The sequence below is a fragment of the Semicossyphus pulcher genome, unplaced genomic scaffold, assembly GCF_022749685.1.
Source record: "Semicossyphus pulcher isolate SPU_LCO1_2020_fin unplaced genomic scaffold, fSemPul1.0.p SCAF_15, whole genome shotgun sequence".
NCBI classification, from domain to species: domain Eukaryota; kingdom Metazoa; phylum Chordata; class Actinopteri; order Labriformes; family Labridae; genus Semicossyphus; species Semicossyphus pulcher.
This window is the reverse complement of record NW_027211659.1, coordinates 24,767,383-24,784,127: the sequence shown is the minus strand read 5'-3', so window position 1 is coordinate 24,784,127 and position 16,745 is coordinate 24,767,383. Positions and strand designations below refer to the sequence as shown.

Genomic DNA, 16,745 nt, shown 5'->3' with positions numbered 1-16,745 from the left:
AGATTACCACTTTAGTCTCTTTGGCAAATTGGACTGACACATTTTACAAACACTTTTGATTGTTGTTGTTTACAACATCGATTAGTAAAGCAGCGTTTGGATTTGTGGTTTCAACACAATTTTGGGGTCTTACCTGTGCACAGGATATGTTGCCACTTATTTGAGGTGAGATGTAAATAATTTTAATTAAATTAGAAGACATTTAAATCATATAAAATTGATCTAATAACTTAGTTGAAAAGGGTCACTCTCACTGGAGGACTCACAGGGAATTATCAGCTGAAAATGCAGCTCCCCTCAGGTGTACAGAGCAGTTAAGCCTCAATGTTTGTATCAACCTTTACTTTGAGCAGCAGTCGTGAAAAGACTCTAATACCTCTTTATTCACCTGCCCTGAAAGAAACAGCACATATTTCTGTCAGGAGTTGGTAGAGACCAAAAAAGAGCTAAAAGGAAATTAAATATTGAATATACGTTTACCCCAAGTAGCCAGAAACACGACTCCAAATGAATGCTAATATTACTGAGTCTACTAAATGAGTAAATCAGCAACTGTTTGATTGCCATATCAACTTGAATGATTATGAGTCAAAGTTGCATTCACAGCTTGTTTCTGCAACCCAAATGTGAAAATGAGCTGATTTCTACCTGGTCCAACGTTGACAGTAGGGATGGGTTATGAATTTCGGATATTCTAATAGTTATTAATTTATAAAAAATAGTTCAAGCAACTATCTTGAAAATATATTTTTCCATTGTTTTTGGTATTACCACCAGATGGTGGCTATAGTGCTGAAAGCTGTTTGCTAACTGCCATTAAATAACAAAAGAAGAAGAAGAAAGCGTTTGTGCCAGGTGCTGGTAAAACGGGTGTGTTGCTGTGAGGTGTGGTACCCTTCCCACTCCCACTCGGTTTGACGTCACACTCGCAGCTGAACGGAACACCCTTCGTTTAGGTGAAGGGATTGAATACAGTGCCGAGCTTTGAGACGAACTCCCCTCACTCTGTTGGAGATAGGACATGTGTGTAACCATGGTTTCATGTCAAACGATCTTTGTAGAATTGTCAGATAGTTCCCAGTGAATGTTAAATAGTGTTTTTCTAGAAATGCCCATCCTTAGTTGACAGCTGGTTTGTCAGAGGCATTAATTTACATGAAGACTGAACCATCTGTTTTTCAATTCATTGCTGTCATGAATATCTTGAATTCATTTTTATGCTAATTTAAAGCAGATTAAGCTATTTTTATTTAGCATATGATCACATATATTATTTATGATGTGTGATTACCTAAAAGTGTGTCATTCATGATTTAACAAATGAGCAACAATTACTGTAGAAGGTAAATCAATTTGCTTGCTTTATTCCACTAAAGACTTTCACTTGGACGACCTCTAACTTTTGTAACTGGCTATTTGTTCTGTTACTGCTTGATTAACTGAAAAAAGACAGACCAGTGAAGATAATTAGTTTAAGTTGAGCCCTAAAAAGACACAAGTGTGCAGTAACGAACATAAATGGCAACTCTTTCAGCAAAGTTCTTACATTTCTCAGACAAAAATCCATCTGTTTGTGTGTGTGTGTGTGTGTGTGTGTGTGTGTGTGTGTGTGTGTGTGTGTGTGTGTGTCGTATGGGAGGATTAGGTGTAAATGTTTTCTCTCTCTGACATTGTCTCCTTTAGTGGATTTGTCTCTGTAGGGGTGGCCTGCAGGAAATACCAGGGGATTAATCCTCTGTGCCACTGGGCGAGTGTTTGTATGTTTCTCTGTGTGTGTGGGTTTGTGTATTTATGTAGTGTGTGAGAAAGATGTGAGTGTGGGAGAAAAAGGTGGTTATTGGTGCATGTTTATGTATATGCATGCTGTGAGTTAGATTTAAATTATGTGTGTTTTTCAGGAACTAGTGGGCCTGGATTCTAAATGTCTGTTTTGTTTGGGGATCTGTGGGCGTGTTAGAAAAGTATAGGTCAATAAGTGTTTACAGGTGCAGGTAGTCTGGTTGTGTGGAGGTTTTCATTGAGCATGTGTCTGATGTGTGTGTGTGAGAAAAAGAAGTACCCATCTGCGGGGATAAAGAGTCACGCATGGGGCTAACACGGTCATTGATGAGCAGTGAGAACTTAATGAAGCAGCTTTGCTTCCTGGCCCCTCTGTGTTCTTTCTCACTAGTGAAGGGTCAAAAGATGGAAGGGGGCGGGGCTCCGTGTGAGGCCTGTCAAAGGTAGATCCTCCAGGACTCATTTTTTTCCCCCTTTGTGGAGGGAAAATAGTGGTAGGCCAAGAGGTAGAACATTTGTAGAGGAGAGTCCTAGATGGTGAAAGAATAAAGCTAGTGACCTTTCAGCACGTACAAGGGAAAGACTAAAACCACCGATTAAATCATCTTACTAACCGGAATTGTGTGTGCATCCAGACCCTGATATACTTGGCATAAAATCCGGAATATAAGTGACACCAGAATGTAAGACGCAGTCTGTTTTTGGGGTATCGCAGAGGGAAAAAGGTTTTCTAAAGCTATTTATAAATAAAAATGTGTCTACAAATTATTTCAACACTATTTCAATTTATTTTCATTTAAACACATTCAAAACACACACAAATCACAGCCTACAATCTGTTTTCACCATGTCGAGTTTGCAATCCTGCTAGCTACCGGTGCTGTAGCTAGTGGTAGCCTACGGTGACGTTGATTGTTGTGAGGGTTGAGGCTGCAATGCCGATGGTGACGGTGCATGTCCGTGACAAAGCGTTAGCAACAATCGAGTTAGCTTTCCTCCCTTTAAACAGCGAGGAAAACACAACAGCACTGCAGCATACTGTAACTAGGAGACGTAGCGACTTCTACCTGGAAACAGGGGGAGATGTGACGTCACCACTTAACAACTGGATAGCGCCATCGTCAACACAATAACATCTCTCTCCATTTTATACTGGTATATTGGTTGCATCGGTAGTAGTAGTGGGTAAAAATGTATTAAAAGTGCGTCTTACACCAAATTTTACGGTAGTCCTCTGTGCCTTAGAGCTCCAATATTTCAATGAGTAACACTGTGACACTCTGTGACGTGTTCCTTCATCATGAACACACATATAAGTAATTTTCAAAAATACTGTCCTTCTGCCGTAAATACATACAAGAATACCAATGTATTAATCCGCCTCCTAAAATAGTCCCCAACTAACACGCTAATTACTGCTGTTTGAGTAACATTAGCTAAAATCTGCTGTTTAAGCACTATAATTTGACTTTTTAGTAACATGATTTATAATTGTGATCTGGTTTTTTTGTGATTTATACAGTACAAAATGTAAATAGGGCAGACTGCCACAGAGTGGAGAAGTCAAAAACTATAAAAAAAATTGATTTAAAAATGTGCTGCTTTTGGTCCTCCCATGGAATTTGCATATGATCAGAAAGATTTTAAAATTATATTCACTTTCCTTAAAATGTAAGACTGAGAGGAAAAGACATTTTGTTTTTGAACCCCATCCAGAGACGCAAAATGTTCTGAACTCAATCGTCCTGTCAGGACGGATTCCTTTACTGCCTTAATATAAAAGAAAACTGTGATCCTTAAACTCATAATCAGCCTCTGTCAATGCAAAATAATCTGAAGTGGAAACAGGAGGCGGACACTGAACAATTCAGAAAGTAAACATGCCACTGTTGTTTCATTTTAATGGGGACAGGTGTAAAATGTCTTTAGTATTGTTAAAAATTGTGCATCAAATAATGTCAAACACTGTTGCAAAGACAGGACATCCTTATGTAAGTGTCAGGCATGATTCAGGAGTATGAAATGACAATGTAAATAGCAGGTGTCTTTTCTGACATCCACAAAGATTCAGTGCAGTGCTTTCCAGACATCCATCACAGGGGTGAAAGCAGGGGGAGACAGAGTTTATGAAATATTAAACTCTGGGCTAAACACAGCACAACACAGAATCTGCATGAAGAGAGATGAAGGGAGGGGAGTGCGATGGATGCTGAGGGGGGGCGAAAAGAGAGGAGGGGGGTCGGGATCAAGGAATGAATGAAATTAAAAGTGGTGAGACTTAGAGGGGTTAAGAGGGGGGGAGACATAGGATGAGAGAGAGTGAGAGGAGGGGCAAAAGAGATGGATAATAAGCGCAGCACCCCCTCCCCCTTTACTCCCGTGGAGCGGTGAGGGGCAGCCCGACCCCCCCTGAAAAAAAAAAAAAAGCTTTGTGAAACTTTCGCCGACAGAGGGGAAGAGAGGCAGAGTGAGCGCAGAGGAGAGGCAGAGAGGATCTTATTTAGAGGAGAGGAGGAGAAAGTAAGTCAGACAGAGAGGAAGAGGCAGCGTGAGTGTTCACATCCAGGATAGTCATGGCTTTGCAGCGTTGGGCAACTCTTCTCCTGGTTGGATTAGACTTAAGGAAGCCCACTGGTCTGTAGCAGCAGCAGCAGCAGCAGCAGCAGCAGCATCACTCCTACCCGTCACCATGCCGTCTGTCTCTCTGAGCATGCCAACAGCTCTGGCTGGACCTGCTCGCACCTGGGTCTGCCTGTCCTGCATGTTCTGGGTGAGAGACCTTTTCAGCTGAATCACTTGTCATGACGATGGTTGATCTTTAAATATCAGCACGGGAGTTTTGTGACATTAGTGGGCAATTTTTAGGAGGTACTAGAAGTTTCCTCTGAAGTTTGCAAGTACGTAGCTTGTCATTTCCAGATTATGCACAATTACATAATGTATGTCATAAGTAGTGCATGAGGGAGTTGAGGCCTGACGATGCAATAAGCAATAAGCGTCACATTTTTTGTCGTGATTTTGTACCCATAATGTTCTTAGCTCGTTTGAGAGGATGCATCAGAGCAGCATCATTGGGAAACCCTGATCAAATCAAGCTGGTGTGGGGATCTATTGGGTGGTCTGCTTGTCGGGGGTTGGGTGGAGGGTTGGGACCTCGGCTGTGGGGGGCCTTGGCACGATGACACGTTTGAATGAGGGCGATATCATGAAGGAGGATAGGGGGGTGTGCGATCGCAAGACAAACTCTCTATTGTTTTGTCGCTCGAGAAACATATTTGAGTTTTTTCTGCAGCTCCGTGCACGGACTAAAAACTTGGCGAGTCTGAGTTGAATTAAAAGGCTCTCCTGCACTCTTCCCCTCAGACTCTCTTTCTCACCCTCATACTCCCTCTGTGCACTGCTCTGTCTCGCTCTAGGTGGTTGGGACACAGCTATTTTTGCTTTCTCTTGTATAATTCAATCTGCCGCGCATTCCCGCTCACAGTGAGGGGTTGTTTGTGCACTTGTGTGCCCTCTGAGCTGTGATGTGGTCAGTGAAGGACTGTGCTCATGTGTTTTTGTGTGTCCACGCTAAAAGCATTGTGACCGTGCTCTCGACATTTGTCTTAAAACACTGTGAGTGCTTTTCCTAATTTGTGCTGATATGAAAGAACATTCCTGGCTCAAATATACAACATTGCATGCTGCTCCACTCTTTTTCGGCTGAATAGAGGATGAAAGAGGAGAGCAGTTGAATAGACCACTGAGATCCATCCTTTCCCATTCTGCAGTGGTCCTTTGGGACATGACTGCACACCACTGGCAGAGCTGGACTCCTTGGCGAGGAGACTGGATAATCTTACAGAGCTCTTCATCAGTTAATTACCATTCTTTCTTTTGAGGAGCGGGAGGCGAGGTGAAAGGGGGGGTCGTAAAAGAACCTCAAAGCCCCCCAGCTAAGCCCTGGGTCACTGATTGACTGCATCAGAGGACTGTATGACAAAGCGGGCTCACTTAAGGGGGTGGGGTTCAATTTGAGCCCCTGCGTTAATAGCAGATCTTTGTTTGCACCTAAAACAGCCTTATTTTGGGTACACCTTATTCCAACAGTTTGGGGTTAGGGTTCCCTTCTCTGAGAAAGTGCTTTTCATTGCAAACAAAAGACAAACCTTTGCCCAAAACCTCAAGGTATTTGGGTACACCAAAATCTAAGGATTGGGGTTTAGGTACCAAAGTGATTAATTGCATTCAAGACATGGACCTGTGTCAGGTACCTTAATCCCAATTAGTTGAAATAAGGTGTATGCAAAGAATGAACCTTTGCCAGAATCTTTAAGGCTTTTGTGTACCCCATAATCTCTAGGATTAGGGTTAAGGTACCCTTCTCTGAGAAAGTGTTTATCATTACATTCAAAAGATGAACCTTTGTCAGAAACATTTGGGTATTTGCGTACACCTTATTTAAAGGAAATGGGGTTAAGGTACCCTTCCCTGTGGTGCTGGTTTGGCTCAGTTGGTACAGCAGGCAGGTCATTTACAGAGGCTACAGTCCTCGACGCACTGATCGCAGGTTGGACTCCTGGTCTGCCGATCTATTCGGTGCATGTCATCCCGCACTCTTTGCTCCCCACGTTTCCTGTCTCTCTTCAGCTGTTCTAAGTAATAAAGGCAAAAGCTCTTTCCCAAAAATGAACTAGGGTACCCTTCCCTGAGGAAGTGTTTTTCATTGCAAACAAAAGATGAACATGTGCCAGAAACATTAAGGTATTTGGGTACACCATAATCTATAGGGTTAGGGTTAAGGTAACCTTACATGAGAAATTGTTTATCATTGCATTCAAAAGATGAACCTTTGCCAGAAACATTTGATTATTTGCGTACACCTTATTTAAAAGAATTCAGGTTAAGGTGCCCTTTCCTGAAAAAGCGTTTTTCATTGCAAACAAAACGTTCTTTCAAGACCAGAAAAGTCTAAAATTGTGAAATGGTAGTTCTTTCTGATGACATATTGCCTACTTCCTTTTAGACTGATCAGGTTTGCATAGAATGGGCAGAGACATACTCCCTGGGCAGCTGGAAAAGTGACTACAGCTGCAAAAGCTGTTACGGACAACTGAGAAGTGGAGGAGAGAGATATAGGTACAGGGAGAATGAAGAGTGAAAGAGTAAGTGCAGATGCAGGAAACAGACCATCCCATGAACTTGACAAGAGCTATTCCTCAGCCTGGCCTTGAATAGGGAGGCTTTCCTCTTGTCAGAGCAGGATTGTCCAGGATAAAGGGAGGTTTTTCCAGCAAAGACGCAGAGAGAAAATGCTCACAGAAATATAGGAAATGACAGGAACAACTTGAAGGACGAAGGAAATGAACAGATGATGCTCTGAGCAAGATCAGAGGGCAATGTAAGCAAGAGTGCAAGAGGCCTTGAAAGAGGACCTTCGGAAGAGTGCGGCTCGTCCACCAAACATTGTGAATAATTAATGATTGCCAAAAAAGGGTTTTAGGGGGAGTTTTATCAGGTTTCTCTGAACGGAGCAGGAAAGCAGTCAAATGTCCTCTAAAAGCCCATTGCTGAGACAAAGTCTAAAGGCCATGCAAATCCTGTTGAGAATCACAGGTCTTCTGCTCCAGTCGGTATAATGAAAAGGATGGCCAGGTGCCTAACTAGGTGCTTTTGTTGGAACACTGCCTTAGATCACTGCCTCACAGTTGTGTCAATACAATTATTGACCCACAGCGAAACCTTCAGAGTTGTCAGGCTTCAAAGAACTCGGCGGGATGATCGATATCCATTAACGTACACTCAGTCCATCCAGGTTCACAGTTGGGTCTCCAAAGGATCGCTCTGGGAAAAAGTGTCATCTTAGGAATGTTGGGCCATTGGTCTGTAGTTGTCTTGACTTGAAAATAGTCAAAGGTCAGACCTGTTGTTGCTGTTTCAAAATGACTTGGATCTCTAACTTCTGCCCCTGAAAGCCGGACACGTGTTAAAGAGTTCTGAGCACTCAGTCCTTTTGTTTCTGTAATCTTTGGCTCCTCTGTCACATCCTGCCTTCTATTCTCTCATGGTCTGTAGCTGGTTTGATTCTCCCCCCTCCATCAGAGTTCCTGAGATCACCTCTGATTTGAGTTGAAAAAAGTTCCACATGTGGGGCCCCTTTGAATAACACCAACATTTCTGCAGTTGTAACATCTGGGTTCACGATGCCCCAGTGTTTTTCACTACACATTGGATTTGCCATGCTGTTGTTTCCCCGCTTGGCGCTCACCTTGTTGTCACCATCTTTGGGAATTCTGCGACAAGACTCTCATCTTTGAGTTGCTCTTTGGATCTTGGTTGAAAAATCATGGACAACAAAAAGGGAAGTTTAACCCTTGCTCAGTTGATTTATGAGACTTGTTGAGCTTTGTGTTACCCCTCCCACCCACCCCTTTCGTTCCTAAAGAGACCCCCAGCCTCGTGCACGCTTCACTGGGCACATTGGCCTTAAACCTCCCATGCATGGCCTTCTGGCTTTGCCTGGAGGGAGATTCAGGAGTCAGAAGTTTCACTGGATTGTAGTTTTCCCATTTGGTGACCCTGATCCAGGGATATTGACTTGTAAACCGCAGTAAAGTCAGTTTATCCTCAATTTTATTGGTGATATAAGTTTCCCCCTACCCCTGCTTTACAACGTGAAAATCAATCGAAGTGAAAAAATCTTGTTATGTGACTTTTTTCAATTTAAATGTAAAGTTCTTTTTGGTTTATAATTTCATACCAGACTCTCGGGGCTCGCTGCTGTTGTAAAATGTGTTCTTCTTGCCAATAAATGTATACAGGTGACCTTTCTCTTGGAAATGCTTGTTAGACCCCAGAGAACAAGGAAGGTCAGAGGTCACTCACAAATGTGAAACAACTGTGGGGACTTTGCTCTCAGGCCTGGGAGGTGTTTGGGCCTGGTTGTAGTTAAGTCTAGTTAGGAAGGCGACAGGAAGCTTATTGTGGGGCCCTGGACCCCTCAGAACGCGGGCCAGGACATTGCAAACAAATTCCCTGCAATATTTGAAGCCAATAACTTTAATGATACAGAGATTTCGAATGCAGAGTGTTTAAATAGTTGTATAAAACTGCTAACTTGAGACAATTTTGTAATATGTTTTGGTAAATGAAGCCATTGGTGCAGTTGTCTCGTCCATCTCTTGCATTTCTGACAGAACACATGCACTTCCACAACAAGGAAACTCTAAAAAGAATTGATTACAAAATCTGTCAGATATTTTAGCTTAACCATTATTTTTAAAACTTTTCTCATCTTCTACAGATAAACATTTAAAACAGGAAGTAAACTGCCGATTTATCAATTTCCATTTCTATCATGGCTGCTGTCCATTAACTGCTCCCCAGTCTGTCTTTGCGGGTTTGGTATCTTGTTAATCAACCCCATACAAGCTACCTTATAAGGCTATGCTTCACATCTCATGTGTGCAACACGGTCATAATCAGCTAAAACATTCCTTACATGTACATGTAGACTCAAACTTTGTGCTTCTTCTTTGCCAGAGCTGAACAGAGCGGCCAAGTTAAACTTATGTAAAAGATATTTTAACAAGACAGTGTTTTTACACAGCAACAATCCACAACACTGATCAAACCCGGGGAGTCACTTTATTAAATCTGCTGCCAGAACTGAAGCATGTGTGCATTTGTGCGAGTCATAATAAAGCAGAGATTAAGAGTAAGAGCTCGGAGCTTTCTGCTTAACACCGGGAATTATTACTTGACTGCTCCGGCTGAAGAGTCCCGACCGTCTAAAGAGAACTCAAGATCTGTCTTGGCACCATTTCCCCAATCTGTCAGTTGAGGGCCCTCACCGAAGAGGCCCGGAGAACTTGTTAATGCCATGATAACCTCTAACTCTGGCTGTGATCTGAGACCTCCCGCAGATGCATATGCACTCAAGTGTGAGGCCAAACAATGCTCATTGGAAGTGGCGCTGACAGCATCCTGCTGCGCTGCCTGTGCTTTCATCCAGAGGGATTGGGATTTACACTGTTGAGTACCCAAAGGTAAAAGGTAGCACACACAGAGACCTTCAGAGCAAAGTTGACTAATCTCAATTTCACCAATTTATTCTGGCCACGTCAAACAAACATGCTAACCTTTCGGCCTTAGTCAGAGCTGGGACCTCTCATATAAGGGTTATAATTTTATCATCCTTGTAACTCGTTCTCACAAAGTTGACTTAGTAATTTGTAGGATTTGTTTAAATTTATTTTCTGTCTTTTTAGGCAACGAACCAGAGATGATTTTTATCTGTCTGGAAGAACAGAAGACGAACTCCTCAGGAAACTATTAGATCTAATCATACGAACAAAATCCCCCCAAAACATGTCATCCCCGTCCTTCCCAGAGTTCATTTTGGTTTCTGGTTTTAGTTTCATCGGTCTCCTCCAAGTGTCTGAATCTCTGCCAGCTCAGCGCGATATAGAGCGCATGCTGTTTCTCCTTTGCATTTGGCTCTCCTGATGAACTTTGGCTGTCTCTGATTAAACGTGCTTTATCCCACTGAATCGATGCTTTTGGCAAACACGGTCCGTCTTGCTTTTATTTAGGGCTCGTTGCCACATGTAGAATTTATTTTCATACTGTGAGAGAAAGTTCAGAGCTCTGCTTTCCTAAAACAAAAAGCTTATCTCTGGCAATTTGACTGAAAACAAATGAAACCGAGTTTTTGTGAGTTGCTTAATATGGATTTGTTGTAAGATTTCAAAACACATACCTGACTCCAGGCCAGGAAATGACAATGTAATTGTGTTACTACAATAATAATGAGTGTGTTTTGCTCTCACAGTGCTTGGCAGAGACATTAGATCAAAACAACGAGCCACAATACTTAAGAGAAGAAGGCACACAAGTACGAGTAGTTAAAATAAAAAGCGGAATATATCATCAATAAGCAAAGATGGAAGAGTCAACTAAACATGAGTATTTCTCTGCCTCATATTAAAGTGTAAGGATGTTATTTACTCCCTTGATTATTCTGACGGTTCACTGCTTCGTCTGTATCTGTGAGGAATGTGTCTTTATGAGACGTGTTCATGTCGTATAGCTTTCTGGAGATTATAAGCTTCAGAGACTTAAGCGTGCATTGCTGGGAACATCCTCATACAAAACGAATCCCTTTGGAATTTTTACAAGTCAAATCTGGTTTGCTTTGGCACCATTTGTTTAATTTACTTTGCTAGTCTTAATAATAATAATATTTTCATCTGATATCCGTCAGGTGCTTCAGCTGATAAAAATCAGCCCATAAAAGCACATGAACTTCTATTTTTAAGATTTAAAAGTATCTTAAATCTGATTTAAAAAAAACTTAATTCTGCAGAATTTATGTCATCTAATAAAAGTTTAGCCACCGTTGTGTGACACCATATTGTTAAAGGAAACCTGCATCAGCTCAGTTCTCGGCCTTGCAAATGTTTGAGTCTGAGAAGTACGAGTGTTTGCAGTGCAAAGCAAACGTACTTTAATGTGATTGGACATCTGTGTTATGATAAACAAAGCTAACAGAGCTAGCAGAGCTTTGTGTAACCGCATAAGAGTCATGTGGTTTCCTCATTTGTCCTCAGCTCAACACTGAACAGATGTGTGCATACAGCACAGAGATGTGGTCGATAGTAGAATTTAATTTGTGACAGTATGTTTGGCTGCAGAATAAAAAGCTTTACTTTGGGGACCAGGCAGCTGCATGTGGCTTTGTTGCTTCAGTCGGCTCAACCTGTTGGAGGTCACATGAATCCAAACTTTTTGTCTCAATCATTTATTTGTAAGACGTGAAGGAGAAGTTGTTTAGGAACCACTGCTAGCGTGAGAATGCTAACGTACTCACAGTGATGATATTAACATGCTGATCTGTAGCAGATGTTACCATCTTATTCATCACTGTGGTTTACTGATATTTCCTAATAAACCCTGAACACAGTGTGCAGCTTAAACACAAGTATTGGACACATAAAAATTTGACCTGACTGTTGATTCAAGACTGAAGGCCCGACTTTAATACAGTTAGTAATTGTTTGAGTTATCACTCTTCACCTGTAGGGACCAGGAAGATCTTGATCCAGTTTTGGTCGACTGACATGGCCATCACTGGAATGTGCTGCTAAAATTGCAAAAACAAAACTTTAATAATTATGCAAAAAAATGTAATGAATTTAGAATTTTTATAATTAATTCAACTTAGGAAAAGTATAAAAAAGAATATGACAAAACAGGTCTGGATGCATAGTGGTTCATAGTGGGCCTTTCTGTGTGCATTTTGCATGTTCTCCCCGTGCATGCGTGGGTTCCCTCCGGGTACTCCGGGTTCCTCCCACTGTCCAAAGACATGCTCCTTAGGTTCATTGGTGACTCTAAATTGTCCATAGGTGTGAATGTAAGCGTGTCTGTCTCTCTGTGATTGACTGGCGATCAATCCAGGGTGTACCCCGCCTCTCGCCCAATGATAGCTGGGATAGGCTCCAGCCCCCTGAGACCCTTAACAAGATAAGTGGTATAGAAAATGGATGGATGGATGGATGGAGGTCTGCATGCAACCTGTTCCCCATAAAGCTGCAGGAGGTTGTTGTTTGCATTATCCAGGTTAAATAGATAGAAAATAAAACTCTTAAATCTACAGCCTTACATATTAAGCCAAAGAAAGTCTGGACATCCATCTTTGGAGTCATCTCCTTGTTAACTTGTTGATGATACCAGCAAAAATACAAATTAAGGCACTGTATTTATATTGCAAATAAGATTATCAAAATGCCTTTACAGCCTTATGGACATAAAAATATCTCAGAAAACTAAAAATACATTATATATTTTATGTTCCTGCATTTAGAAACATATGTCGAAATATTTATGTGTGTTTATTTCACAAAATATGATGGAAATACACGTTTGATTCCTGTAGTATTTTCATTAAGAGCAGCTTCAATATGTATTATATACTATTCAGGGTTATTGACTTACAAAACCTTTTAGCTCAGGTTGTACTGATTATGTACTATAAATACTCCTCGAAAAGGCATCTCAGTGAGCAAAAATAGAAATGTAGGCACTGGTGGACTTTTTTATTGCAGGTGATGCCCACTATACCTGTAACAATACTGCATCATATGGTTTAATTTGCAGTCAAATTAAGGAAAACACTATATCCTAAAAAACATAGTTTGGTATGAGAGCTGACCGTCTCCACTGCCCCCCCATAAACGCTTCCTCTGTCACCCCGCGTACCACTCAGAAACCTGAATGAGAACTAAATCCTCAATGCTGGGATTTTTTCTCCCTCTTCACTTCTGGATGACTGAGTAATTTCCTCCCTGGGATCCACCTCACCCAGATGAAATGCATGTAGAGAGTGGAGTTAGAGCAGGGGAGGGGAGGAAGGAGAGACTGTGGAATGCCTGGGGTGCATTTTTTCCCCCAAATGAAAAGCAGGTGACCGCTCATTGTACGGACGTTTGTTGAGTGGGAAGCTGAGAGCGGAAGAAAAGGGAGGAAGGAAGGGTCGGAGAAAAAAGAATGCTCTCTTCTTTCTGCTTTTTAGCTGTGAATTGTTGCCCGCTGCACTTGTTCTGTAGTAGGGTCCTTACAATTAGGGGATTCCCGGAGGCTTCCTCCTTCAGCTGCTCAATGCATTGTAACATGTCATTAAGGAGAAAACGCCTAATTGGAACCAGGTTTACTCTGCATTTGTCCTCAAGAGTTGATCTAGAAGTCACCACACATCTGCCAACATGAGTAATCTGGTAGTAGTCTTCCGTCTGAAGTTGCCGCTGCAAATTGATGTTGAATGCATGCTATCTAAATCAGGGAATAAAACCGATACAGGCAATGTTTAGACTTGCACAGATAATATCTAATTAGCATCAGATGTGATGGAGTGAAGAGGGCAGACAGAAACATGTGGATCAGGAGAAAATAGTCGTGTAGGCGTGTGTTTGTTGAAGGAACAAAGCCTCCGTGAAGGCAGCTTTTGTTGTGTAAGCTTGTGTGCACTTTATGTTTCCATGTCTTGTTGGGGTTTGCATGAATAATTAGGTCTCTTCATTGTATGGCAATGAGTCATAGGTTTACTTCGCATGCATTTCATTCATGGGTGGTGGTGGTAAAAAGTTCCATTTCCAGAGATGTAAGATGTACATTTCCACTGGAGCCAGCGTGATTTACAGAAGTGACATTTGATCTAATGGTGGAGTAAAATGGAAAAATTCATAGTGACATTTGATGAGCACCCAACAGGTCCACAAGTGTTTTTTATTAGTAATAAAAGAGAAACGTGTGAAACTAAGCCTCCATTTGATTTTGACGTTGTTTACGTCTTGTGTCATCAGCCCTCTGTCTCTCACCTGCTCTCTTTATTTGCTTGCATGTGATCTTTTAACATATAGGTTGTTATAAACTAGATTGGCAACACACCAATTCCACACAAATGGAGAACACTTGAGGTCTGCTGAGGTTCAGGATTAAAAAATGTAAACCTGATGATGTCATCAGTGTAACCTGGCAGGCAGTCCTGGTATGTACATCAGGTGTAAGACGTGGTTTTAGGCACCAAGAAGACTTGTTTCACTTTAGAAAACGATGATGGTTGGGGTTGAAAGTAAGTACAAAATGTACATTTGTTAAATCAGGTGCGTGGGTTACATTACGTACATGACCTTAGGTACACAGTTGACATAACAAACAAAGAAGGAAGTCAATGTTGCCTTTAAGTTTCACCTGGGACTTGAACTTGGGTCTTCTGGGTGAAAGTTGTGTGTCTGTGCCTTCCTCCTTTTTTATACCTTGACTTAGGCTAACTGTTAACACAAATATTGGTCGTAATAAGCAGTTGCACAAATGATTACATTTTTGGTGCTGACAGTTTTTTTTTCAAGTCTCAGTGGAGAACATCTTTTTGCAAACACTTGAGTGCATATTAAGGCCCTGTGTCCACTAACAGCCATTTTTTGCACTGGCAGCGCCCACAACCTCAATTTCAGAGCGCTTCTCACCAGCACTTACTGTTGCTCGGTTACGAAAGTTGTCTGGCGGCGCTTCCGCTTCCCTTGGTAGTGACCATTAAAGCCTAACTTCCAAGCGTCTCTCTGCTCTGCTCCACTAAAGATATGCGCTGAGTCTATTTTTGACATTTGACACTGGCTCTGTATACTTCATTTTTGCTTTTATTTAAGGACATTTTACAAAGAAACATTAAAACAATGACAGGAATAGTGTCCCGGCATCAACAGCAGCTCAACACCTGGAAATTGTACCCTTGAAAAGTCCCGTCCCTTCTTGATTTTGATTGGTCGGTGAGAGAGAAGTGTCACTGACGAGCGCGGCGGTGTTCCAAAAGTTGAAGTATTTTCATCTGAGAGCGCAGCGACAAAAAACAGCTGATGCTGAGGCCGTTTTTGCGCTTAGGATGCTGACTGAGCTGCGTTGGTAAGGCCCTAAAATATGTGCAAAGATGAAAGATGAAATTCTGGATACTTTCTTGGATACATTTTTTAAAATGTCCGATTATTTATTTTTACTACATATTAAATTTGACTTTGAAATGCTCCTTAACGTCAGACATCTCTGGATGTGTCTGAAGATGGTCAACAGGTAGATCCTGTGACTAAGCACACACCTGACCTAAATTTCAATAACCTAATTAATCTGAAGCAAACTTTCCCATTTACATTAAGTTCAAATAACAAGGTGTTTGCATTGACTGTGTTTGCATCACTTTCCAGACACGTTCACTGTCTGCACTTGTCCTTGTGGTTTTACTTTCTCATTATTTGCATCTCGTCTGTCAGGAGCAGATTTTCTCTCCGTCTGTGGTCTGCTTTTCCTTCTGTTTCTATTTGAGCCATTGATCTTTTATCGCAAAACTATTTATAGATATAAGGATTAATTTTTGTTTAAGTTATTTGATATAACTTCAGTGCATACAATTTAAGTTTATTCATATAGTGAATTAGCAATATGGTAGATGTTTGTATGTTATTGGCTCTGCTTGGCTGCGTATACGACTCATTATGTTGCACAGTTCCTGTAAGTTTCTTGATATTCTTCACATTCCACAAATAACTTTTTTTCTATTATGAGATGGTCTGTTAAGAGCCTTTTTACATGTCATTCCCTCAGAGATATCTAAAAGGTGTAGATTAATGGGGAATGTAGAGTATTTCAACACTAAAGCGGCACAGTAGCTGGAGGTTTCAAACATTCCCCCGCCTACTTCATCCCCTTCTCTGGGAGCCTTCCTGCCTCCAGCTAAATGTATGTTTGTGTTCATGCAGTGTTTTGACAAAACCCTTCCTGTGTGTGGATCATGCATAATCAAACAAAGCGCTGTGACTGGATTTGATATATTTTAGTTCAGAGTGACAACCTCTGTTTCTTTCCCATGCACATTCAGAGACTGTTTGGGTTTCTTGATAGTCACATGACCACACGAGGAGAGAGATGGGTTCAGTGAGAGAGGGAGTGGGGGTTTTGGGAAAAGGTGGATAAACAGGAAAGATGGAGGATGAGTTGGGAGTTTGGGAGAGTCTTGATTAGACGAGGGCACAGGGAGGAGGAAAGAGGTCAGGCAGAGGGGAAGAAGAGACGTGGAGATAGGTCAAAGGTCACTTGGCTCTTGCTAGCTCCTGTTTAGCTGGGGACGATGAAGAATAGCTGCCTTGTGAAAAGGGAACATGCTCAGTGGGAGGGGGGAGGGACAAAACAGGAGGGTGAGGATCCTGGGAGTTTGAGGAAAAATGAACGCTTTTATTATTTACTTATTTACACAGTCATTGTGTCAGTGACGACACATACACGCGGTCACAGATGGGCACATGAAGCGGTCACTCCAGTGCGTCTTGTTAATGTCCATCCATGCATATGGTGTCCCATATGAGAGACGGCGGCGTGCTAACTCGCTGATTAACCCAGTCGACTGGAGAGGGCTCGTTCTGTCTTCTGGCTCCAGCAGGAGG

General features: G+C 41.8%; 1 protein-coding gene across 8 annotated transcripts in view; it reads left to right on the top strand.

Annotated features, from left to right (window-relative positions):
* The window catches only part of tns1b (tensin 1b), a 177,978-nt gene that overhangs the window by 16,017 nt on the left and 145,216 nt on the right, over window positions 1–16,745 (top strand). For 7 of the 8 annotated variants that reach the window (XM_069662597.1, XM_069662596.1, XM_069662591.1 and 4 more), the window contains exon 1: window positions 4,173–4,549. The exons of the other annotated variant lie outside the window; for it this stretch is intronic. In XM_069662597.1, the coding sequence (XP_069518698.1) occupies window positions 4,469–4,549 (81 nt within the window). In that variant the 5' untranslated portion in view covers window positions 4,173–4,468. Of the gene's footprint in view, window positions 1–4,172; window positions 4,550–16,745 lie in introns of those variants that run through there. 8 annotated transcript variants of the gene reach the window in all.